Raw genomic sequence first — 26847 nt, 5'->3', positions numbered from 1 at the left:
CAACCCTCTGAGTTCTGCCATTCAGCCAGTTCTTAATCCACTTCACTGACCACTCATGCAGCCCATACTTCCTGAGCTATTGTACCACTATTGGTACCTTCCCTAGTAGGATATTATGGGAGACTGTGTCGAAAGCCTTGCTGAAGTCTAGGTAGACAACATCCACAGCTCTCCCTTCATCTACCCAGCCAGTCATGTCATCGTAGAAAGCTATCAGATTGGTCAGGCATGATTTCCCCTTGGTGAATCCATGCTGACTACTCCTGATAACCTTCTTTTCCTCCACTTGTTTGCTGATGACCTCCAGGATAAGCTGCTCCATCACCTTTCCCGGGATGGAGGTGAGGCTGACCGGCCTGTAGTTCCCTGGGTCCTCCTTCTTGCCCTTTTTGAAGATTGGAGTGACATTGGCCTTTCTCCAGTCCTCGGGCACCTCTCCTGTCCTCCAGGACCTCTCAAAGATGATGGAGAGTGGCTCAGCAATGACATCCACCAGCTCCCTCAGCACTTGTGGGTGCATTCCATCGGGGCCCATGGATTTGTGGACGTCCAGATTGCTTAAGCGATCCAATTGCTTGAAGTGTTTGGAAGGGCTGAGATGATAACAACAGAAGGATGTTTTTCCTGCTTCTCAGTGACAGTCTTGATATGCTGGACCTAATATGTGACTATGTGTTAAGCAGGTTTACAACTGTGTTATTAAGAGAATTGCCTGCCATACAAATGGTCTTTGATAGACAAAAAAAGAGTGCAGGTGTAGTATGTTAGTATGTCTGAGTAGAAATAGTCTAAGCACATTTTATGTGAAATATTGTCTGAGTTTAAATTTAGTGGTCATAAACAGAGGATTTTAGTACCTCAGAGTGGAGTAGAACTGATGATTGTTTGTATGTTCCCTTTGCTTATTTCTAACGGGTCCATTGCTATAAATCCCTGTAGTCTATGGGCATTTTCTGTAGTCTAGAATCTTTAATGTTTGCCCCTTTGTCACGTGGAGAATATTCTTCTATTGCTATTTAAAAATTGTTTCTTTTCTGGTATTAGAGAAAGCTGTGAAATTAAGAAGTTTCACAAATCAAGGTGGTCACATCTTAGATTCACATCTTAGATTGTGTATTGTATTTTATTTAATAATGTGATTTATCTTAGTTTATATGGTAAGCGTTCACGGATAATTACCTGTTCTAAAATGATTTGACACTTCCCAGTGAAAAACATCTTGCGCGTACCTAGCTAGAAACAGGGAAAATAATTACTTAACATAGGATGATTTAATTTAAAGAAAAAAAGAAAAAGTAAAGTGAAGAAGTTAAGAAATATGGTGGAAATAAGCATCTGATTAGGAGTCAAGAGTGCAGTAGCATTCTAATTTTTTTTTTTTTAATTGACCAGTAATACTGATCAGTTTACTTTCTTCTGTTTCTTTTCTTCCCAATTCTTTCCTCTTGCAATGGCAGAATAACCAAAATACAAATGAAGGGCATAGAGAGGAAGCTGAAGCATTAAAAGAGCAGCTCAGGGAGCGAGAGGAGACTGTTCAAGATCTGAAACAACAGCTGGCTCTAGCCAAAGCAAATCTGAAAGATGCTGAAATCAAGTATGCAACAAAGGTACAGAAAAATCTTTCTGTTCGTCAGCCTGTGTCTGTTTTTCCCACCCCACCACTTACCCTACCATGACAGAATAGAATAGTTCGGCTGGAAAGGACCTACAATGATCACCTACTCCAACTGCCTGACCACAAGCTAAAGCAGGTACAGACCTATCAGTCATCCACAGATATGCACAGAGCTGTCTGGGACTCCCCCAGTCCCTCCAATAGCCAACTCCCCTGTGCTGGCTTGCTTTTAGAAAAATGCATGCATTAGTGCACGCGTATGCACACACACACCCCCCACCACTGCACCTGACCAGGGCTTCCCTGCCCCCTTCAGTAGCTAACTCCCTGTGGTCTTACCCTTAGAGAAACACAGACATATATGCACACCCTAACCAGGGCTCTCCTGGTCCATCTGGTAGCCAGCCTCTTTGTGTTCTCACTCTTACACACACAGGCATGCACACGCACACAGCTGACCAGGACTCCCCTCGTCTCTCCAGTAGCCAGCTGCCTCAGAGATTCATTACGTACATAGACAAAAGCAGAGCTTGTCCTTAGAGACCCCCAAGACCCTATGGCCTCTGGCAGCTGGCCAGAACTCCCCTGGTCCATCCAGTAGCTGAGTCTGCCTGTGATCTCACCCTTGGGCACCATTCCCCCTCTGTCCTAGCTCCCAGGCTACTTCACCTACTTGCCAGCTAGTCTGGCTTGATACTTAGTGATAATACGTTCATGTGCACACTTGCACTTGTTCCAGTTTCTGGCACCACATACACACAGGTCCTCTGACCTGTGGTCCCACTGCAGGTGCTGGCATTTAAGTTCACTTGCTCTAATTTCTCAGTTGCTGGGACTGTGGACACACAGGCCCTTTGACCCACAGTCTGATTCCAGTTACTAGCTCTTAGACCCACCTCATACACACACAAATGCACACCGAATACAGACCCTCTCCCACAATGAAAGAGTTAGAAATGGTGTTCAGTAAAAGACAGGACAGACTGCTGGTCAGGTGCAGGGCATAGTTAGACAAGCATATTGAGCAGCCAATGTTTACACAGCTGGCCTTTTTTAATTCCTTTACCCTCTATTTTTTAATTTTTGTTCCTCCCCAAATCACCTAGGTCCATCCGTTTCCCTGCCTCTGGTTCCTGCTCTGAACGTTCCATAGCCTTTCATAATCCCAAAATGCTCTTCACCTGCATCCCATAATATATCCTATACCCCTAGTCAATAACCAGCCTTGGCACAAAAGGTGCTTGGCAGTTAAGTCACCTTACTGGGTTTTGCGCTTGGACAGTGGGACTGATGGCTCTCTGAGGATGGGGGGACTAGCCCCTGGAAGGGCCTGGACAGGGTGTCCGTTCCTCTGAGGCAGAATTTGGGTTCTTCCCTGCCTGCCGGTGCTGTTCTGGGGTGGGCTTTGGAATAGCTGGGGCAGAGTATTCTTTCAGTTCCCAGACCTGCCGTTGCCTCTCTGTGTTCTACTGTGGGTGTGCAGAGGAACTTTTTATCACATAATAGAACAGCTGTTATGTTACATTGTATTTATTTAGGAAAAGATTTTTATTGATACTCTGAATTGCAGGTTTAGCTTTTGATCTGTGAATGGGCTGCATCCTATACAAATAAAAGCCCAAAAGTTTTATGAACTTGTAATTATATAGTAATCACATCTGCATATTTGCAGATGAAATTCGATGGGTTTTGCTTTCTGAGATATGAAATATTATCAGTTAATATGTATGTATTAGTAGGATAAAGATACCATCTGACCAAGGTGACATATAGGATTATCAAACTGAATACCTCATCACACATATAATATGCTGGTGTGTGTTGAAAGCAAACCTGCATGTCTGTCAAGCTCATAAACTTCTTGGTGTTTTTTTTTTAATTTTGTGGCTTATGTTTTCAGCTGAGCTCCCTGCAGGAATTGATTCAGGAGAAAGAAGCTCTCCTAGAAGAGCAGGTTCACCAGCACCAAGCTGAATTGCTCAAGACAGTGGCCCGGTCAGATCTGGAAGCAGAGATGCAGCAGGTATTTTTGATATAATATTCTTATTGTGGGAGGAGAAAGGAAAAGAAATTTTACCAGTCTGAAGACACCCCAAGAGATCAGTTCTCATCAAAGTAACTCAGAAGGGGTGAGAAAGAGATACAGTTTAATTGTTTGGCGTTTGGGGGATGCTAGTTTGGACTTCTAGAGTCCTAGCTTCAATCTGCTGATTTGCTGTCAGTTGAAAAGAAAGAACAGTTAAAAAGAAGTTTTACATTATTGTGCTCCAGTTCTTCATTTGTGAAACAATGGTGAGCTCTTCCTAGTGCACGAGGGCCCCAGAATAAGTGTCAATAAAAATGAAGTTATTCAGGCTATTAAAATAACTGTGTTATGAAAACTAGGTGTATGGAGGAAACCAGGAAATCTAGACTTCTTATGTTAGCCTCACAGATACTGGTGTAGCACTGTCTCTCTCACAGAACCTGCGTACACTTCAGAGAAAGCTAGAGGAGCAGGAAGCAGCTCTGCTAGGACGCACTCAGGTGCTGGAATTGCTGCAGCAGGAATTACATGCTTCTACACAACAAAACCAGGTACCTTTTCATGTTTTGCTTATTGCCTTACTCTCATGTGTAAGTGGTGGATGGGGCCTTTGTCAGTAGCTTGGAAGTTTATTTCTGGCACCAGGTTTCCAGCATGAAATCAGCTGGGGGGCTCCCTCAGGTCAGCTTTTAGAGCTGCAGGTCTGTATGCATAGCTTATAGTAGGTCCAGCCGAATAACAGGGATAGGGATGTTGCAGCAGCCATCTCTAGTGACCCAGGTTCTGGGCAGGTGGACAGGGACAAAATCTATCCATACTCCATGTGGCTGACGTTCAGAGTCATCAAATACACAATGCTTTGCCTAAGACAGAAGTGCCTAACAGTGCTGCTGTAGCTACACTGTTTCTGAACTGCAGTATCTAGGCCAGATCAGAGCATAGACAGATATTCTTCGGTAAGTCTTGCTGAGAACTTGATGACGCAGCTTCTGGAGTGGTATTGGCTCTCACTTAATCGTTTTGGAGTGTGAAGAGAATGACATCAAGCCTTTGCATATAGAACTATATATGCATGCGCCCCTTGAGACAGGGTTTAATAAGCAATCTTTTAAAAGACTTGTTTGCGTATATAGGATGAGTGTATTTTAAATGTTTTTCCTTTGTCTGAACTTCTGAAAATAATTCTCCATCCCTCTTTTAGAAGAGACTTATACTGTATCTGTCTCCTGTTAGTAGGCTGCGCAATCTCCAGCCAGTGTAGTGCTGAACTTCACTTTGATAACTTTTACGCACTTATGCACCACTCTATTTTCTTTTCCCGTGTGTCCCAGCCAGGCACAGTGGTGGGACCTCTTATCACCAGGAGGAGGTCAAGAATCTCAGTTAGCTGACTTGTACTTGCTACTGATTACATTGTTCAGCAGGGTGTTTCATGGAGTGGTGGCATAAATATCTTGATGGCATGGTTGTTGGGGTCTTCTGACTGCTCCTCTGTGTCTTTGACTCCCCTCATGGGCATTACACGGTCAGAGGGAGACCTTGGTACACGTATAAACTTGAGGCCATGTGGCTGAAGCTTCCTTTCTTACCCATAAAGTAAAGGGAGCTCCTCATCAGCCTCTTACCGAAACTAGCTATGCTGACCATCCACAGCTCCCGGAGGAGGAAGTTTGACAGAAGGAGTTCTGGCAAGTGTGGGGTCTGTTTCTGTTCCTTAGTTGTCTTAAATCTCTGGTCAGTGTCGACCAGCTTTCTGGGATCTTTCTTGAAGCGGTGGGCACTAAGTGGAGCACTCTGTTACCTCCAGTTTCCTATTGCAGCATTTTTGACCCCCTTTCGCATACACACTTTTGTTCTGTTTTTTAATTATACTCTCTAATTGTTGAGTTTCCTATGTTTTGTTGTAGTCCTTCCTCCCCTTTTGGGGAAGCTTTCTTTCCTCTAAAAGAGAACTCATGGCCACTGTTCTATTGTTTATTTCCTCTGCATTCCCCTGCTCTAAATTAAGACTTTTCTTTACCAAAATTAAGAGTTCTTGTTTCTCCCAGCATTGCTTTCTTGCAATTTGCAAATAGTAGGGCAGTTTCTTTCTAACAAATTGAGATTTCTGCCATGTTTATTTCCTCTTTTCTGCTACTTAGATATTTGAAAAGGATTTAAAGGCAATTTTAAAATATAATTCGGGTACTTTGCTTTGGCAATGTATTGAACTAGTTGAGAGTTAAATTCGTTTCCATATCCTTTTACAGACTCTTCAAGATCAGTGCCAGAAGATGGAAGTGGATCTAACCTCCCTGAGAGATGTGCTAGATGCAGAAAGACGAGAGTCTCAGGATATCAGAGAGAAGATGGAGCTGGAACTAGCTGAGAGGAAGCTATCCTCCCATCGCTTGCAGGAGGAGGTGCAGTGTCTCTCAGAACAACTGGAAGAGGCAAGAAGAGCACAAGCTGAATTAGAGGTGAAGTATAAAGACCTGGAGCAGGAACAAAGGCTGGAGGTGGAAGAGAAAAACCTGCAGATCAGTTGTCTTAAGGTGGCTGAGCAAGAGCTGCAGTTTGGCCATGTTGCCCTTGTAGCTGAAAATGATCAGCTGAAACAGGATGTTGACCGGCTGTTGGAGTTGTCTGCTGAAAACAGTGCTACAATACAGAAACTACAGGGTGAGCAAGCACAGCAGTTTGGAGAAGCGGGTTCTTAAGAGCTTAAGGATCATTTGTTTGATTTCTGATTGGCTTTGTTTTTGTAATAGCTCGTAAGAAAGTCTTGGTATAACAATTCCTAATTGCATAGGAATGTAGGAGTGATTGTACTGTATCAAACTAAAGGTCTCTCTGGTGCGATCCCACCTTTCTGTCTTTGGCAGTGACCAAAGCCAGTTGCAAGAGGAGAAGCATAACAGTAGGGCAGCATATGTGGTGCTTTCCTTGTGTACTGTCCCATCCTATAATCTTTTGAGGCTTATGGATTTCTTGAGGCAGATATATTTTTTTGGATTAATTTTAATAACTTGTTTTTTCGTTCAACTTATGTAAGTTCTTCCAACTGATGTAAGTTCTTTTTAGATGTGCCACATTCTTCAGAGTCTGAATTTCTACTGAAATTATAAGTAAAGCAACAAAGGAAAGCAAACTGTACCATTTTCTCTATAGGCTTGTATTGGAACTAATAACATTGATCTTGCCTCAAGCTATTATTTCAAGTTGATTTTCCTCCAGCTCCTTTACAGCCCAAAACTGAAGCAGTGACTGAGAGATAAGGGATCTCGTATACTATTGTGCTTATGTGTAAACTGGATATATTTCAGCAAAAAATGCAAGAACACACCTTAACTCCCTCTTTGTCCTTCTGTTAGATGAACTTGTACAGAAATCTGAAGAATTTATGTGCTGTCAGAATGATGTGAAATCCCAGTCAGTAGTGCAGGTCTCTGAATTGAAGAAAAAGGTATGATCTTTTCATATGAGTCTACGGAAGTTTTCCCATATGTTGAGGAACTGAAACCAAATTAAATGTTTGGAATTCCTTTTTCATGATGTATTGTTTGAGAAGGGCTTTTACAGGTTCTCTCAGCTGATGGGCAGACATGTAAAACCTGGGAAGAAACAGCAGTCAATGTGAATAATTTAAAAGCTGCCAACTGATTTGTTAAAAGGTTAAGTGAAAGATCAAAGACTAATGTGTATGTATAAACTGTATTGAAATTTGTCTTTCTCCCCTCCATTCTATGTTTAAAAAGGGTGAAACAACTTCACAGGAAAAAATAATAGATCGGGAAGATCGGAATGGGACTTCACTCTTACCCACAGAAAACTTGAAAAGACAGAGGAGTGAAGGTGGTGTGATTATCTTACCTGTTTTAATATTCTTAAAATATTCAATAATTATTCTTGCTTTTTAGATAATAAACATGCCCATGGTTACTGGTTCATTATGCTTTTGTTGCCAAGATCTTCAAAAATACCGTGTAATTCTTTCCAGTGGTTAAAGTAGAATTTAATTGTGCAGGGAACAGGAACTGTTTCAGTGTCAGACAATGAACAGACTGACACAAACAAATAACTAAACCATCTGGAATTATTACAAGATTGGGCTTTGCATCATAGGCCTGCTTGCATGGTGTTGTCTTGTGATACAAAGTGATGGTTGGTGTTTTGACCGTGAAACAGTGTGGGTAGAACTTGTTACCTGCATGTGCTTCATGTTCCTGCATGTATGATCTATGGTGATAGGTGCAAAGAACATGGAGAAGACATGAAAAAGCTAGGATGAAGGCAAGGATGGTCATATTAAGTGACTGCAGGCTTTTCCAGAAAAGGACACCAAGGTTAGCTTCATTATGATAGGGCATATTAAGTTCAATGAATAATTTTGGTTTATTGGGTTTTTTGTTCCATTAATGTCAGTTATGCCTAAGGATGGTAGAATTAATTTTGTATTCAAAAACACTGTGCACTCGCATATTCTTAAATGGCACAAAATAAGATATAACTGAAGTAGGAGCTCCTCCCTGATACAAAAACTGACAATCTGTAGGTGGTGCTTCTAGGGGAGGGATATTTTTTGATAGCTTTTGCCAAAACAGTAAGGGGTCCATATATGTGCCATATTTAAAAAAAAATAAATAAAAGATAGGCAATTAATTTAGTTTGAGTGTCTAGGCATGTAGACTGGTAGCAGTAATATCACCACTGTCAGAATTACAATATAAAAAGATGGGTTTTCACAGATTTTGACTTTAGTGTATGGTGCGCTGTGGCAATAGGCTGTCTTGATTTTTGCAGAAATAGATTCCTTTTGCTTCCTATCATTCAGAGGTATACCCTCATCATAGGAATCCTGATGGGGGAATAATCACCAATAAATCAAATTTTTGCAGTCCTAGAACATCTCCCTTCTCTCTTTTTATTCCATGAATTCAGAAATGCAGGTCTTTAATGGACTTCAAGACATCATTTAGAATCATAGAATGGTGTGGGTTGGAAGGCCCTGTCAGCCTTTCCTCACAGCAGAGGTGCTGCAGTCGCTTAATCATCTTCCTGGCTCTTTGTTGGACTCTCTCCAGTATGTCCCTGTCTTTCCTGCACTCAGGAGCCACTGGACACGGTACTCCAGATGTGGCCTCACCAGTGCTGAGTAGAGGCAAAGGAACACTTTGCTGAATGCAGCCCAGGATATGATTAGCCTTTGTTGTGACAAGGGCACATTGCTGGCTCCCAGTCAGCTTGGTGTCAGCCAGGACCCCCATGGCCTTTTCTGCAAAGCTGCTTTCTAGCTGGGTGGTCCCCAGCATAAACTGGTGCTGTGGGGTTGTTCCTCCCCAGGTAGAGGACTTTGCACTTCTTGTTGTTGAACTTCATGAGGTTCCTGTCAGCCCATTTCTCCAGCCTGTCCAGGCCCCTCTGGATGGCAGCACAACCCTCTGTTGTATCAGCAGCTTCTCACAGTTCTGTGCCATCTGCAAGCTTGCTGAGGGTGGACCTGCCCCATCATCCAGATCATTAATGTAGATGTTGAACAGGATCAGACCAAGTATTGACCTCTGGGGTAAACTGCTAAGTTACTGACCCAGACTAGACTTCATGCTGCTCACTGATCACCACCCTGTTGGCTGGCTGTTCAGCCAGTGTTCAATCCACCTCACTGTCTGCTCACCCAGCCCATGCATCAACCAGTTCTCTATAAGGCTCTTACGGGAGACAGTGCCAAAAGCCTTACTGAAGGCCCTCATGATATCCACTACTCTCCCTTCATCTACCAGGCCAGTTGTTTCATCATATTCAGTGACATACCTATGGTAAATGGTGTTTATATGCCAGTTTACAGAAATACAAGTGTAAAAATATCCTGAGTCAAACAGCAGCTGAGTTCTTGTACCGATTTGGACTTGGACTGTCACTTTTATGGGTTTTATTCTTCTCTAATTTTAACAATTTCTTATTTCATTTTTATCTGAACGAAATTTGAAACATTTTGCTGCAATAGTTCTTTCTTTCCCCTTCTTTGTAAAAATGTTTTTTAAAACTTGAAACTCTATCAGCTGTCCTTTGATTTTAGTATATATAACACTTTTTTATATATATAAAATGTGCTTAAACAGCATGTTGTTTTGGTTGTTTGCTTCTAAAAGAACCAAAACACACTATCCAATTACAATGTTTTGTATCTCTACTACTGTTACTAACAGCCATGTGCCCTGTTCGCTAAAGCTCTGGGAGGAATATCCTGTTACTTTCCAAATCAGAGTTTTAGTTTTCAAATAAATTGTTTGTGTTTGAATGTTTCAGAAACACCACACTTGCAACTTGTTCTCCAGGAGCCTCAGCAGGAAGCTGTGATGGTCACAGAAAATGAGAAGCAGGTAAGGATTAAGCAGCTGATATAAGCTGAAACTAAAATAGGTCAGGGACTGGCCTTAAAACAGCTAAGCTGTTACAGCCTTTTTTTACTATCCTCTTTGGAAGGTCATTATTAACTGGATTAATGATGAAAGACAGAAATAGCTTCCAGATACTGCCTGTACTGTGTTCTTATCAGACTGTATTTCCCTTTGCTGGCTGTGTGGAATTCTTGTGTCCTTCATCCACCCAATCCATTTTCATGCTATTTTCTGCCCCTTGTGAGTTAGTTCTTCAGCAAAACCATAGGCAAAACTGAGACAAGTCTCAGGAAATACAGTTCCAAAGGCTCAGTTGTCAGGATGCCTTTCAAACCAACCCTATCCGTTCCCACTGCCCTGATGGTTATCTGGCAGACTGACTGGAGGAAGCTGAGTTCTGTTTGTTAAGTGGGAGACAAGTAGACTTTATCCGTGTACTCGTCCACTGTGAACAGCTGCAGGTACAATTGCAGTCAAGTCTATTTGTGAGAAAAGTGCAGGATTAGATACCTGCTGCTTTGCTTTATACCCAGTCAGCAAGGTGATGGAGATGACCGCCTCTATATATCTGTACTAAGAATTTGTTGCAGAATTGTTTTGTTAGCTTAGAGCAAGGTCTGGGCTCTTTCCAGACTGCTCCATATGTATGTATATTACTGTGAAGTATTAGGGCAAAAGTTGGCATTTGGGACTCATGTTGGAACTGGAGAAGGCATTTTGAGTCAGCTCATCCTGGTCGACGTCAGACCCTTACATCCCAATTGCCTGTAGTCAAGATGTAACCTAGTGGATCAATGGTCTGTATGCAATGCGTTCACTTCAAGGGCAGATATAAGCCTTTGAGCTGTTTTTAAGAGCCTCTTTATAGACACTGGAGATAACAGGCTCTTTAGCGTATGATTCACCTGGACCAAGGTGGTTGTTGAAAATGGGTCAATGACTCCAGTGCTGGAATTGTCCATTTCAATGTTGTGATTATAAGAGGAGACTAGCTAAATAGCTTGCATGTGAGTATTTACACTTGGACAGCTATATCCTGCCATTTATGCATCTGACCCATGACTTCAGGCCAAGATATGTGTGAATCCAAACCCAGTTCAAGGGTTTAGGTCATGTGCACAAATTATTTGGATGCATGCCATACATTCTATTTCAGTGCTTGGAGCTTGCAAAGGCAAAGTGCTTTAGAACTTGGGGCTGGAGATCGTTTTCTTATGATCGTGTGACTTGTTAGTGCCCTGTATTTACATTTTAGGTAGTTACAGAAAATGTGAACACTTCATTTTGATTTCAGTCTTTCCCTGGTTGGGTTGGGGTTTTTTTACTTGCTTTTTTTTGGGATGGGAGGGAGTAGCTTTTTTTTTAGAGACACCTTACTTAGTTCTGAGTCGTAGTATCTTTGTACTCTAGTTCAAACATTTTCCCACAGAAGTAGTACTAACAGTGCCAATTGTTTGTTGTGGTGAAAAACAACATGTGTTGGGAACGAGCCAGAAATATTGCCATTCATTTTAGGTGCATGTTAACTTGTGGACTTTTCAGAATGAAGACATTAGTAGATGAAGTCTTAGTTCTAAGGAACTAAGGAAACTAACCAATTTCCTGGGCTTTATTCAGCATCTTTGTGTAGGCAAGAAGAGTTTGTGCCTGTGAAATAGCAAGATCTCTCTCTTTCCATTGTGTTCCATCTTCTTCAACAGTCAGGTTCTGCCCTGTCTGGCAGAGAAAGCGGTAGACATATAGCAGCTAATGGATTGTTGTGGGGTGGTTTCTTTGTCTGTGTGGTGGAGCCTAGTGTAACTTTCCTGGGAAGACTGCAGGTTCTTTATCTGCTGGATTAGTGAGGCATACAGTGACAAACTCAAGACTTCTCACTGTCAGGAGAGCTGGTGAATTCCAAAGCGCAGAAGCCTTTTAGCCTTTTGATGACACTTTGGTGCTCCCTGAGGTACAAATTTAGTCCAGAACTTTTACTCTCAGTATTGTATGCATCTGTGGATATGAAAGCTTTAATTTAGTTTAAAAGCCCCAAAGAGTTGGGGTTTTTTTTAACATCCTGTAACTTAAAGTGGTTGTTGCAATACTGAAACAGACTTTAAGAGATAGCTCTCCTTTAATGGTTTCCCGTGAATTGTTTCTGCCCTCCAAACTGATGAATGGACAGCCTTTACAAGACAAGATGTAGACTTATTGGTGGGCTACTGATCCATGCTTTCTGGGAAGGATCTGTGACTGCTTTTCTTTCGTAATCTGTTTTTGAGGGGGGTGGAAGGAAACCCTAGGGTAGTTATTTGGAAAAAGCCAGGCATTTTGGTTCAGATGCTTTGTCTACTGCTCTCACTTTGGAGATGGACACAGACTGGAATATGGGCTTCTGTGCTGTTTCTTTGCTATGTTAAATGGACAGATAGAATAGGAGACAAAACCTCCTCATTCAGAGACTATTCATAGGATGCCAGGAAAATGTGGCTGGATAAGTACACTGAAGGGCTTGTGAGAATCACAGGAGAACTGAAACACTTCAGAGTCATATTATCTTGTAATCAAGAGAGAATGGGAAATAAGGGAATAGAAAGTTACATTTATGGCCAGAATCTTTCATGCTGCAACTCCAGAAACTGAAATGAACAGAAATGAACTGAGAAATCCACCTGTTATTAGTGAGGCTACTATTTATTGCAATAGCCAGCTCAAGAAGGGGTATCCTTAAACTACAAAATGTGGAAAGCAGATACTTCCAAAAGTGACCTTTTCACTGGATTCAAAGGAAAATTGAAACGTATTATTTTCTTTTAGGCAAGATCAGATGGGTTTCCCAATGGAAGTGAGCAGTTTGCCGAGAAAAGTTGTCCACCTGGAATTCTAGAATATCTTGCTGCAGAGAAACAGAAAGAGCTGTCAGTTTTGCTGCTGGAACTGAAAGAAGCCCAAGAAGAAATAACTTTTCTGAAAAGGCAGCTCAAGGGCCAAAACAGCAAAACTTCTACAGATAACCAAACAGGCAAAGCAGCTAACTGGCTGGAAGATAATTCCCAGATACGGTTTCTTGAGAGGGAAGAGCTAAAGGCTTCAGATACACAAAGCGAGTTGGGCAGTAGCTCATTACTGAGAGAAATAGAAATGCAGCAAGTTGATGTGCTTCAGGAAAACAGAATCAGTCTTCAAGAAGTGTCCCAGGGGAGCACTGTCCCCTGCAGGGGGGAGATGGAGGCGATGCAAGAATTCTCTACAGCAGATTCAGAGCCTGGCACCTCTCAATCTCAAGAACTGGTAAAGTTGCAAAACGAAAATACAGAACTGCAGATAATTCTGCAGAAATCAGAAGAATCCTATAAGAAAGATCTAAGAGAAAAAGATGCAGAAATAAATAGGCTAAACCAGCTGGCTGAGGAATACAGAAAAAAAATAGAGGATTCTGACAGTGCATTTTGTGTTTTGACTGAAGAACGAGATCAGCTCCTGTGTCAGATGAAAGAACTTTCTAGCAGGACAGAACTGAAAGAGCAAGTGAAACAACTTGAGGAGAATCTAGCTCTTTCAGAAAAGCAGAGACTGTCAGACAGTCAGAGCAGTCTTCTGAGAGAACAAATCCAGAGCCTTAAAAATGAATTTAAATCCAAGGAGATAAAAATTGAAGCTTTGCAAAAAGACTTGGATGAAGCGCAACTTCAGCATTCTGACCAGGACATGCAACTAAAAGATCTGAGAAGCCAGATCGAGAAGAAGGAATGTGAAATACTTGATCTAGAACAACTTTTGAGGAAGAATACAGCTGAGATAGAAGAACTTTCCCAAAACTTAGCCTCAAAGGGACACGAAGCAGCAAGCCTAGAACAGCTTGTTGCTGAACACGCCAGGACTATAGAGAGCCTGCAACAGACCTTGCTAGAGAAAGATCAACAGGTGACAGAGATCAGTGTCAGCATGTCTGAGAAAATGGTCCTGCTGAATGAACAGAAATTTTCTTTAGAAAATGAGCTGAAGAGTCTTAAAGAGCAAACAAGTCTATTATTAAAAGCCCAGGAAGAAAGAGACCAAAACATAGACGGTAAAGATACAAATTGGAAATGTGGGGCATCTGAGCAGCAGTATGAGACAGAGGCAGCACATAAAGAAGGTGAGGTATTAGTAAATAAACTTGAACTTCTGAAAAAAGAAAATGAGCAAGTGAAGAGGAAGCTGCAAGCAGTGCTTGTTAACAGGAAGGAGCTTCTGAAGAAGGTTAGCAAATTGGAGAATGAATTAGTACAATTGAGAAGAGAACACGAATCAGAAACCTCAGTGGCTCAGGAAGCTGAAGGGGAAGAAAATACGAGAAGCATGGTAAGCAGAGAAGTGAATCTTGAAAGCCAGCCCAGTGAGGATTATCTAATTCAGCTGCTTTCTGAAAAGGAATCTGAGTTGCAGAGCATCCGGAAGGACCTGCTGGATAAAGAAACTACTGAAGCACAGTTGCAGGCAGTGATTGAGGAAATGAGGCAAAGCTTGCAAGGTAAGACAAACATTGCTTCAATTAAGGATGAAATCATGGAGGGTCAGACAATTGCTGGCAAAGTAACTGAAACCAGTAAAAGCCCAAAAGATTATGGAGAAAATGAAAAAAATTGTTCAGCGGCTACAAATCTTGAAGAAAACCAAACGTCTGCTCTGAAAGAGAGGATTTCAACTCTTGAACAAGAAAAAGAACAACTTCAAAAAAAACTTCAGGAAGCCCTGGTATCTCGCAAAGACACGATAAAAAAGGCTCAAGAAAAAGACAGGCATCACAGAGAACAGCTGAAACAGCAGAAGGATGATTACAACATCTTACAAGAACAATTTGATAAGCAAAGCAAAGAGAAGGAGAGCATCCAAGCTCAGCTCAGACAACTCCAAGAACAGAAAGAATCAACAGAGAGTGTTCTTGGGAATCAAGGTGGGTTGGATTCTTCATGCATGGAAGCAGAAAATACAACAAATAACGAGGTTGTACAAGTTGCAGATATTTCTGGGGAAGAGTTTAAGAAAAAACTTGAAAAATTGCAGATGGAGAAAGAGGAATTGGAATATAATGTTAGCCATATGCAAAGTGAACTTGCTTGCAAATCAGAATTAGCCTTTCATTTGCAAGAGCACATAGCACAGTTGTTTCTGGAGATAGAAGGGCTGAAGAGAACCTCTGACCAAGCTGAAGCTAAGGCAGCCAGTCTTCAGACAGAATTGGAGGAGCGTCAAGCAGAAATTTCTGGAGAAGGCAGTCTGAAAGACCTGAAAACACTTGTACAGCAAAAGGATGAAGAAGTTGAATTTCTTAACTTTCAGTTAAGGGAGAAAAGCGAAGCTCTCAATAATGTGCAGGCACAGTTGCTGGAAAAAGAGGATTCAGTCAAGAGGTTATATAGTCAGTTGGAAACTCAAGCTCAGGTGCATGAGGAACAAAGCAAGCGGCTGCATACAGAGTTGCTTGAAATTCGGGAGAAGCAAGATGATAGTGCAGAAACAGCTAAGCAGAAGAATCAAATGCAGAGAAAGTTGCAAGCTGCACTTATCTCTAGAAAAGAGGCACTAAAGGAGAGCAAGTCTCTAAAAGAGGAGCTGGCTAATGCTAAAGCTACTATTGAAAATCTTGGTGTCAAGTTGACAAATATGGAAAGCCAAATATGTGGCCATGGTAGAGAAACAGATACTTTAAAAGAAAAGTTGTCAGGGCTTACTGAAGAGCGAGAAAAACTTATTGCAGAAGTTGGTAAAGTACTTAAAGAAAATCAGAATCTTGATGGATGCTGTAAAAACCTGACATTTACTCTAGACAGAGTTGTTCTAGAGAAGGAGAAGCTGGAGAAGGAGATGGAATCCTTGAAAGGCTTTCAAGCTGCTGAGAGTTCTGAGTGGCATGATAAATACAGGGAGCTTCAGAAAGAATATGAAGTTCTCCTGCAGTCATATGAGAATGTGAGTAATGAGGCTGAGCGGATTCAGCGTGTTTTGGAAACCGTTAGGCAGGAAAAGCAGGAAATTTTGATTAAGCTGAGAAATACTGAAGCAAAAAAAGGGGAAACGGATAAGCAGCTACAGGAAGCTGGACAAGAAATTGATAGAATGAAGGAGAAAATGAGGAAATTTGCAAAATCAAAGCAACAAAAGATCCTGGAACTAGAGGAGGAGAATGAAAAGCTTAGAGCAGAGATGCGTTTTACAGATGCAGAGCTACGCAGAACTGGAGATGTCTTTACAAATACTAGCCTGAAAGAAGATCTGGAGAGCTCTGGGAGGGATTACCATCCTCTTTCTACTCAGCTTGAGACAGTAATTGTTGAAAAGGAGTCCCTCAATCAAGAGATCACAGACCTAACATGTCATTTGCAGTTAACAGAATCTAAGCTGAAGGAAAGCAAAGAACTGGTAGACGAGTATGTTGCTCAGAAGACAACAGAGGAAGAAACAAATCGGACAGTTGCCACACCACCACCAATGGAGAGGACTGAAAATCAGGTGGACGGAAGTTTTAAACCAGAGTCTGCTACTGCAGAGCTGAAACAAAAAGCATGTGAAGATAGTAGCCCTTGTGAAGATCTTGGTACCTACATACAGCAGATAGCTGAGCTCATGAAGCGAATCACAGAACTAGAAGATAATAGGAGGGCTTCAGAGCAACAGCTGGGTAACATCCACGTGTATGTTGAGACTCTAGCAGGTGAGAAAAGGGCTTTAGAGACCCAAATGGAAGAGAAAGTCCGTGAATTGAGTGCTCTTCAGGACACAGTAGCAAAGATGGAACAAACAGTTCAAAAAACCAAAACCGACCTTGTCAGGATGACAGAGCTGAAGGACACGCTATTGGCTGAGAAGGATGATTTGGAAGAAAGGCTCATGAATCAGCTGGCAGAACTTAATGGGAGTATTGGAAACTATCAGCAAGATGCAACAGACTTCCAGATCAAAAATGAGCAACTGAAACATGAGCTTCAGAGTTTGCAGAGAATGGTGCGTGAACTGGAGGAGGAGAAATGTCAGATGGCAAAGGAGAAAAGTAAAGCAAGTTCAGAAGAGCAAAATGAATTTGTAGAAAAGCTAAAATGCAGTTGGAGGAGAGACAGCAGCACACATGTAAAGGAGCTTCAGGAACTCCTGAAACAGAAACAGCAGGAGATTAAGCAGCTGCAGAAGGGCTGTATTAAAAGCCAGGAAAAGAACAGTAGTTTAGAAAGAACTGTTAAGGCTCTGGAATTTGTGCAGAGTGAGTCTCGGAAAGAGGTAGAAGCAGTCAAAGAGACTTTAGCTAAAGCTGTTGAAGACACCAAGAAAGCCCAAGCAGAGCTTGCTCTCTGCAGAGTAGTATTGGATGACACCCAGAGTGAGGCAGCCAGGGTTCTAGCAGAGAGTGTCAAAGTGAAAAATGAGTTGCAGGCAAACAAAGAGAATATTAAAATTCAAATGAAGAGAAAAGATGAGGACTTTGAGAGAAGACTGGAACAGGAAAAAGACAAGCACTCAAAGGAAATTAGAAATATGGAAGAAAAGCTGGCAACTTTGCAGAGGGAGAAAGACTATATGGAAAAAACTGTTGGTGATCTTCAAGGTTCCTTGAAGACAAAGGATCAAGAAGCCAAGCAATTGGAAAGCAGCCTAAACAAAACACTAGCTCAACTTGCAGCCTTCACCAGGAGCATGTCTTCCCTTCAGGATGACAGGGATAGAGTGATAGATGAATCAAAAACATGGGAGAAGAAATTCACTGAAATGATTCAAAAGAAGGAGGCAGAAATACGTTCAAAAGAGGAAACTTGTGTTGTGATAAAGGACCAGGTGAAGCAGATGACCATACGTGTGGAGGAACTTCAGACTCACATATCCAGGTAAAGAAGGTGATAATGATTCAGCTGGTATTCTTGTATTTCCATTTGACAAGGCAGCAGCCGGAGGTGAGATAGGATTCCCCTCTCCTTTTGCAGTATACCAGAAAGAAAGAATTGTGAGTATTTAAATAGCTAAATATGATGTTAGTCTGCATAATAAAGCCATAAACAGAAGGCTTATTTTCTGGATCACTTATGTTTGGATAGAAAAGAGGTTTGGAGTTATGTTGTAGGGAATTACTATGTATTTGTTGTCTGCGCAAGGACACAGGGAGATTAACACTGTAAAATATTCCTTCTTTTCATCATTAGGGTACCTGTGTTAAATCTGTTCTCTGTGACAAGCAGTAGCCATCTGAGTACTGTCTAGTCTTTATTAATCTGAACTTCCAAACAGATTCTTTTCCATAGAGTTGTTTCATTCAGGGATTAAACTTGGCAGGTCAACAGAGCATTGGGCTACATAATTCCAGTTTAATCCCAAAATAGATTTTGAGGGTAAAATGGCACTATGGAAACGTACGAAAATGTGCATCTGGGAATTGCCAAAATTCAAAACCAAACTGTTCTTACATGAGTAAAATTGTTCTATAAAATTTGTGATCAAAATGCTATATCTTTGCGTGCTGGAACATGAAACGAACATCAAGCATGTGAAAACAGCAATTTCATTGATGTGGTTTTTTATTAGCTACAATGGATGAAAGAAAGAAGTATTTTAATAACAAGGAGGTAATAACATTAAATGTTTAACCTCCTCCATTTTTTTTTCCATATTGACATAACTATTTATCTCACTGGACAACTTTTAAAATAAAATATTCCCCCAGAACCACCCCCTTCAGACAGTAGTGCAGTCAGAACTATAAAAAGATGCCTTGAATTTTACATTGAGAGAAAACTAATCATCTGGATATTTCCAGTTTGCTTTCTTGAAGTAAAACTAATTTTGTGGCTTTTCTGAATTGGTATAATCAATGAAAACTGTTACTGTGGTTTTAGATAGTGAGATGCTTCACTGATTTGTGACTCTGTTTTCAGGCTGGAACGCAACAAGAAAGACTGGGAGTCTGAATCCAGGAAGGAGATTCAGCATCATCAAAAGACATGTGAAATGTTGCAGGAGGAAAAAAAGGAGCTTTTGACTCAACTTGAAGAGTCTCAGAAACTGTACAGCAAGTCTCAGAATGACCAGCAGAAACTGGAGTTAGAAATCAGCAGCCTGAGAGACCAGCTTGCTGACTTACGGAATTCCTTCACCAAATGTGAATTGGTCAGAGAAGAGCTGGGGAGTATGGTCAAGCAACAAGAGACCAGTATCCAGAATTTTAAATTCAGCTGTGAACAGCTTCAGGCCGATCTGCAAGCTTCTAAGGACCTAACAAATAAGCTGCATGAAGAAACTAGTGCCAAGGATCAAAAGATCATTAGTTTGCTTTCTGCCAAGGAAGAAGCAGTTATGGCTGCTCTATCTGAAATACAGCAGCAACATTCTGAAAAGATGAAAGAGTTGGAACATAGGCTAAGTAAGGAGGAAGAAGATAAGAAAGCCTTGGAAAAAGAGAAGAACAAATTTCTTGACAAACTTGATCATCTCACGGAAAAGATGAAGATAAGCAGAGAAGAAAGTAAGCAGCAGAAGGCACAATTGGATTCCTTCACTAAGTCCATGTTATCTTTGCAAGATGACAGAGACCGCATACTGAGAGACTACAGGCAACTTGAGGAACGTCATCTTGTTATAATCTTGGAAAAAGACCAGCTAATTCAAGAGGCTGCTGCTGAAAACAATAAGCTTAAGGACGAAATCAGAAGTTTTCATAGCCGGATGGATGACCTCAACTCTGAGAATGCCAAGCTCAATGCTGAATTGGTGCGGTATAGAGAAGACCTGAACCAAGTGATTTCAATAAAGGACTCCCAACAGAAACACCTTCTCAAAACACAGCTTCAGCGCATCCAAACTCTGGAAAAGGAGAAGACAATCATAGAAACACAGCTGAAAGAGTCTGAGTATACTCAGGATGATCTCAGGAAGTCCATGGAAGCCTTGAGAGAGGATAAAGTTAGTATGTCTCAAGAGATTCAAACCCTTATGTCCTCTCTGTCTCGGGTGCAGAGTGAGATAACAGCATTACATGAGGGGGGTCCTATCGCAGAGTATCAAGCACAACTGAAGGCCCGAGAGGAAGAGGCACAAGAACTGAGTCATAAACTTTCCCTTTCACAAAAAAGGATAACAGAACTTGAGGGGGAACTAGTATCTGTTCAAAGGGATGCAGCCAAGAGAATGGGAGAGGCTGAGGACAGGCTTCGAAAGGAGTTGAAGCACCTACATCATGATGCAGGGATAATGAGGAATGAAACAGAAACAGCAGAAGAGAGAGTAGCAGAGTTGGCACGGGACTTGATGGAAATGGAACAGAAATTTCTTGCGGTCACATATGAAAACAAAGATCTCAGAGCTCAAATTCAGTCTTTTGGGAAGTCCATGAGCTCTCTTCAGGATAGCCGAGACCAGGCCAATGAAGAGCTTCATGTTTTGAAACAGAAATACTCTGCAGACTTAGAGGAACAAAAGAATCTAGTGCAGAATTTTCAGAAACAGATAGTTCAGCTACAAGAGGAGCAACATTCCACTGCCAGGGACCGAGATACAGTGAGGTATCAGCTGACAGAACTGCAGAAGGCCACTGATGAAAGAGGTCTCTTGGCCCAGATTGAGAAACTTAATCAGAAGCTCAGAGCCAAAGATGATGAGCTTCTCCATTTATCTTCGGAACTGGAAGGCTCTTCCAATCAAGTAAAATCTTTCTCCAAGGCTATGGCAAGCCTGCAGAATGAGCGAGATCATCTACTGAATGAATTGGGCAAAACACGTAAGATTGAAGAAGTAAAGCAACAAGCAGAAGGGAGCACTTCCACCACTCCTTCAGAAGTGCAGAGTCTTAAGAAGGCACTGTCCTCATTGCAGAATGACAGAGACAGAGTAGTAAGTCCTTGTTCTCTCTTCCTGCTCTAACTTAAAACCCCATAGGAGATTTGGACCTTCAGATCTCAAAATTCATCACACTTAGATCTGGTATTTGCAGTGTGAAACATAAATCATTGTCTTCGCAGAATCACAGAAGAGTTCAGGTTGGAAGGGCCTTCTGGAGACCTTCTAGTCCAACTCTCCTTCTCAAACAAGGTCAGCTGGAATAGGTTGCCCAAGACAGTGTCCAGTTGGATTTTGAATATGTCCATTGGTGGATATTCCACAACTTTTCTGGGCAATCTTTTTTTTTCATGTATCTGGTTTCCGGAATTAGTTGCTTCATCACCTTCCCAGGGGCGGAGATGAGACTGACTAGCCGGCACTTCCCCAGTTCTTCCTTCTTGCCTTCCTTGTAGGCAGGGATGACATTTGCTTTCTTCCAGTCTTCAAGAACATCTACCAGTCACCATGACCTTTCAAAGGGAATTGACTTGCCTCCCAGTGATCTTAGCACTTGTTGACATGCTCCATCAGATCCCATAGGTTTAAGTATATGCCATCTATGTTATCTTCTCTGACATATGGAAGCTGTGATTTCGTTGTTAACTTTCCAGAGTGGTTTCTCTTGTTAGCTTGATTTAAAATGTGGAATCATAGAAATAAGATATGGGTTCCCTGCTAACCTGCTTAGTCCACATCTGTGGAAGCTCATGCATTTGGTTTGTCTTGGATTTCTAGAACAGACTAGACCAAAGACTCGGGTCTGTTTCTCCTCCTGGCAGCTGATTGTCAAGACAGGTACAGGGCACTACAGCTTCATTTTGATGTCCTTGCTTGGATACTTATTCTGTCTGTGTTTGTATAGTCTCTGGCACAGTGTGGCTCAGCAAGTTTTGGAGTTCTAGTTGCTGGTCTGATGACAGACTTTTACAATCATTTTCCACTGTCACTTAGTCTGTCATAGTTTTCCCTTCTGTTAATTCACAAAAGACTTTGTGATACTGTCTTAAACACAACTTCCTTCTTGTCCGTTTTATGTCTCAGTTGTTTGTAGACTTATGTCTCCAGCTCTGGAATCCTCAGCACAGGAAAGACATGGACCTGTTGGACCAGGTCCAGAGGAGGGCCACAAAAATGATCAGAGGGCTCAAACACTTTCCCTGTGAGGAAAGGTGAGAGAGCTGGGGCTGTTAAGCCTGGAGAAGAGAAGGCTCCAGGGAGGCCTTACTGCAGCCTTTCAGTACCTGAAGGGGCCTGCAAGAGAGCTGGAGAGGGACTTTTTACAAGGGCATGGAGTGATAGGACGAGGGGTACTGGTGTTGTCCAAACAACCTGGGTCTGTTTACCTGGTGTGCAGTACACCAGTATACACACAGAGCAGAGGTATTTTACTGCATATTTGTGCAAATATGGGTATCTGTCCCAAGACAGCACACCTTGTTCACAAATCAACGGTTATTTATACACTTAGCAATACCATACTAATCTTCCTAATACATATGCACTGTTATTCTATTAAGTGATTGGTTAAAGTCTCTTCACCCAGCATGTAAGTTAGTACGCATGCACAGTTTCTTCATCTTTTGAGTCTGGGGTATAATTGGGGTGGGTGTCCATGAGTTGGTGGTTGTGATCTCCCTCTGCTGGAATTAGCTTTCCGCTAGTTGCCTGTTCCTTTTAGCAATCTCAACAGCTTTTCCTAGCTTGTTAGCTATTGTCATGATTCATCACTCTGTGGTTCTACTTTGGCCAGGTACATCCTTCTAATGAAACAATAACACATTATTCAAAATCCTGTTTCTTAGTTTCTGTAGTTAATTTTAAACTTAAGGGTAGGGCTTTACAAAAATACCTGCAACAGCAATAGTCTGGTTAACTTTAATTATTTCACATTTTGATTCCCCTTTTTATTCCTTAGTATAACAATGTTTTTAAACTGAAAGATGGTAGGTTTAGATTAGATCTAACGAAGAAATTCTGTACTGTGAGGGTGGTGAGGTACTGAAACAGGTTGCACAGACAAGTTGTGGATGCCCCCTCCCTGGAAGTGTTCAAGGCCGGGTTGGATGGGGCTTTGAGCAACCTGGTCTAGGTGACGTGTAAGGTCCCTTCCAACCCAAACCATTCTATGATTCTGTGATACTGCTGATTTGCTGAACTTACATATCTGTGTAGCACTGCTAATACTGAGATAGATCCTCAGTAGAGGGATCTCGTGACTCATTAAGTACTTCCCTGTCTCCAGAGTCAGTCACGTCTTCTTGTCTTCGACAACTGATTGCAGTAATGGATGTGTAATGAGAACTTATTTCTAATTCCCATCTGAGTAGACTGTCAAAAGGATTTTAGTTCCTCAGTTCCCTGGTTTACAGTAAATGCCATCTTCAGGAGTTATTCTTAACCAGCTCCTTCTGTCTCACTTTGTCTTATTCCTAATAAGGGAATTAATATTGTAGTCTGGGGTCTTTTTGTTAATGTATGTCAAATCTTCATGGAAGGTCTCGATACTCACTACTCATTAACAGTAGAGTTCTCTGAGGGTTTTTTTTCTGAGCAGTTTTTAGTAGACTGCTGTAATCACTGAGTCAATTTCTGGTTTCTCTGTCATCTGAATGTGACTTTTTTTTCTCCAGATGCCACAGTGAGAAATGCTCTTAAACACTCATGAGTAATAAACCTAGCTGCTTGCTCAGTTGTCACATACTCTGGTATTTCTCTTTAATTAAAGGTGAGAGAGCTGAAGAATCTGCAGCAGCAATACATACTAGTTGGGGTAGAATCAGCTGAAAATTCTCGCTTAAAAGCACAACTGCAGGAATATCAGCAAGACGCAGATAAACAGCACCATCTCCAAGAACAGCTGAAGCAAGAAAGTATTTTCTACCAGCAGGAGCTCCAGCAGCTTAGGTGAGAATTGTCTATCTTCTCACTGCCTCAGAAATGCAAATGTGTCATTTCTGTCGTTCAAAGAGCAATTGTGGGCGGAAGGCAAAGAAAGCATTGAGAACCTCAGCCTTACCTTTGTTAGCTGTCACTAAATCACTTTGCCCTGTTCAGGAGTGGGCACACGTTTCCCTTGTTCAACTGTTCCCTCAGTGTGAAGAATTACAGCCCAACATACTGGAAGGAAATGCCGAAATGCCTGTGTGAAATAGATCAATAGCCTTTTAATTTTCATTTCCTTCATCCAGTTGGTGGACAGTATCAGCTGTTTGAGAGGAATCTCAGGCTGTTTCTTGTATTGGAACTTATGTATATAATTACAGGACTCTCCATTCCAAAATGGTGATGAACACCCTTTATTACCTTAATATCAGTGCTATCATTGTTTAGCTTATATGACTGTGTAATCCTTGGTTTCACTTGCTTGATGTCTTCTATTTTTAAAAAAGTTTGTAATTGAAGTCTAGTAAATTGTCATCTCCAACTGGACTAAAATTAGTCAGACAAATATGCTCTGTACTGAAAATGTAGAAAAAATCCTTTCAGGTACTTCAGAGATCCATCTAAGATTGACTGAACCTGAAGTGAAAGGTGTGGGGTTTTTCTGTGGAAAGATGTATGTCTTATCTTTGTCCAAAGTGATATAAAAACTTGTAGTGCCCCTTCCCCCTCCTCCTGCCCCCAATCTGACCCTCAAACTAACACTTCAGATCTTATAAAGTTTGAAGTAGCTTACAAATTTTAATATCCTGGTAAAGAAAAAGAGATTTATTTCCTGTCTAGCTTCTACAATGTAAATGAAGCTAAGACCTCAAGTTTGCATATTTGGATCATTGCTGTGGTTCTGGTGTGTATTTGACTGAGGCAGTGATAATGTTATGATGACAAGTGACATTATGAATGACTTGCTTGACAAAACTCTTTGTACAGCAAAATCAAAACAAAGTCCAGGAATACAAAAGTGTGAGCATTGAACAATCTGCAGTGTTGAGCCAAATACACAATACTTCCTTAAACTTGCTTTTAAGGTTCCTGTACTTAAATGGGTTGTTTTGGTTTGATTATAAAGCTTCTTTTCTGGCATGGGGTAATGATAGGAAATAGAATCATCCTCAGCTCATTCTGAGCTGGATACCTGGATATCATAAGTGATACTGGAAATGTTTCCCAAAATGAGGATTCTTCACCCAGTGTGCAAAGAGCCGATCAACTCTTCAAGGCTGCCATACTAGTCCTTATCAGTTCCTTGAGTTCTTTTGCTATCCTCCTCTTAGTCGTTTGTCATCAGTAACTTCCTGGTAATTTCCTTTGTGTTGTACTGGGCAGACAAGAGAAAACTACCTGGGAAAAGCAGAACAGCAGCATAAAGGAGCAGTACCTGATGGCCATAGCAGAAAAAGACAAGCAGCTGAGCCATTTACAAAGGATCACACAAGAAATGAGACTGCCCCTCAGCAAGTCTCAAATTGTAGAGGAGCAGTACCAAACGAAGGTGGGTGGAAATACACAGATTCCTTATTGCATGGAAATGTGAGGCTTGAAATTCAGCCAAATGAGAACGTGTGGCTTGCCGAGTTTCAGCATCCATGCAGGGACAGGAATGACTCTCACACATTGATACAATGCACAGCCGATTCCCCATTTGTTGGTCTGCTTGCATGGTTATATACATTTTTCATATCTGCACACGCGATCACGCTTATTTGGATAGGCTACAGACATAAATCACGCGCTGTTCACGCACCCCATATTCCCTTATGATTGGTAACTATGCACTAACGCTAATAGCAACAGACCGCCTCCATGTCCTTGAACACGTCTTGTTTTTGCTAACCCACATCATATACACTATCAGAACTTTCTCAATTGCTATTCTTAGCTGCTCTTTCCAGCGGCCTGTTCAGTTATGCTAACTGTTTTGCTTAAGCGGCCTAGTCATGCTAACTCTCAGACTACATCGACCCCAACAGTAGCTTGTATTCAGCTCGTACAGACTGCAGTATCAGATTTTGTTGTGTGGCCTCCAAGGACTATACCAACAATGCAGCTTGGATCATTGGAAACCTTTAGAAAACTCTGCTATACCCTTATGTGTTCTTCCCTTAGTTCATGATTCCTAGTGTTTCAAGAAAGAGAGTAAAAGAGACAGGGCTTCCTAGGCAGCTTAGGTCCTTCTAAGCAGTATGGAACTTCTCAGGTCAGTCTTTCTGGCTGTTTTAGAATTGCCTCTTGTTCTGTGTTTGAATCTAAGATCTTCTGGTTTAGTTCTTCTTTTTATGTCCCATTCTAATTGTTAAGTTTCCTATTGCATTTTTATTGCTGTTTTTACTGTAACAGGGAGCTACAGTCCTGGCTCAAGCCCAGAGAGGCTGAGGATTGACTATTGCTCTTTCTGCCTTCTTTCCCCTGTATCAGTGGAATGAAATATTTTTAATATTTTGCTTGGTCTAGAGAAGGATGCTTGCCTGCTGCATGTACAATACCATTGCATTATGAGCAAGTGTCCTGGGTTCGGCTGGGATAGGGTTAATTTTTTCACAAGAAGCCAGGAGGGAACACAGCTCAGACCACTGACCCAAACTGGCCAAGCAAATGGGGTATTCAATGCTTGGTTTGAGTGAGGGAGCTGGTTGGGGGGAGATTAATCTTTGCTCAGGAGCATGCTGGGCATCATCTGGCAGTGAGAATTGCCCTGTGTATTCCCTTGTTCTGTATATTCTTTTTATCACCATTATTGTTGTTACTGTTGTCTTCCTTTGCTGTTGTTAAACTGTCCTTACCCTGACCCATGAGTTTTACCTTTTTCTTCCGATTCTCCTCCCCACCCCACCAGGGGGAAAGGCGATAGAGCAGCTGCGTGGCTCTTTGTTGCCAGCTGGGGCTAAACCATGACAGCAAGGAGAGAACTCTCCTGCCCACAGCTGTAATGTTCTAATGAGACGCCTTTATGTCAGTGGAGGAGGGAGGAAATCTCCGCTTGTTCCTTTGGTGCACACACACACACATATATGTGCGAAGAAAAACTAGAACAATGTGCATGTGATGCTTTCCAGGAGAATGCTTCAGTGCTA

The 26847-nt window shown here is 41.7% G+C and overlaps 1 protein-coding gene across 2 annotated transcripts in view; it reads left to right on the top strand.

Annotated features, from left to right (window-relative positions):
- The window catches only part of GOLGB1 (golgin B1), a 49618-nt gene that overhangs the window by 11562 nt on the left and 11209 nt on the right, over positions 1-26847 (top strand). For both annotated transcript variants that reach the window (XR_012764963.1, XM_075429603.1), the window contains exons 6-16: positions 1458-1610; positions 3519-3641; positions 4082-4195; positions 5894-6305; positions 6998-7089; positions 7382-7478; positions 9930-10003; positions 12818-17856; positions 18898-20848; positions 23562-23740; positions 25103-25268. Coding sequence is in view for 1 of the 2 variants with exons in the window: in XM_075429603.1 (XP_075285718.1) it covers positions 1458-1610; positions 3519-3641; positions 4082-4195; positions 5894-6305; positions 6998-7089; positions 7382-7478; positions 9930-10003; positions 12818-17856; positions 18898-20848; positions 23562-23740; positions 25103-25268 (8400 nt within the window). In the remaining variant the exon portion in view is untranslated. The remainder of the gene's footprint in view (positions 1-1457; positions 1611-3518; positions 3642-4081; positions 4196-5893; positions 6306-6997; positions 7090-7381; positions 7479-9929; positions 10004-12817; positions 17857-18897; positions 20849-23561; positions 23741-25102; positions 25269-26847) is intronic.

Source organism: Opisthocomus hoazin, chromosome 8 (assembly GCF_030867145.1).
Source record: "Opisthocomus hoazin isolate bOpiHoa1 chromosome 8, bOpiHoa1.hap1, whole genome shotgun sequence".
Lineage (NCBI taxonomy): Eukaryota > Metazoa > Chordata > Aves > Opisthocomiformes > Opisthocomidae > Opisthocomus > Opisthocomus hoazin.
This window is presented reverse-complemented; position numbering and strand designations above follow the sequence as displayed.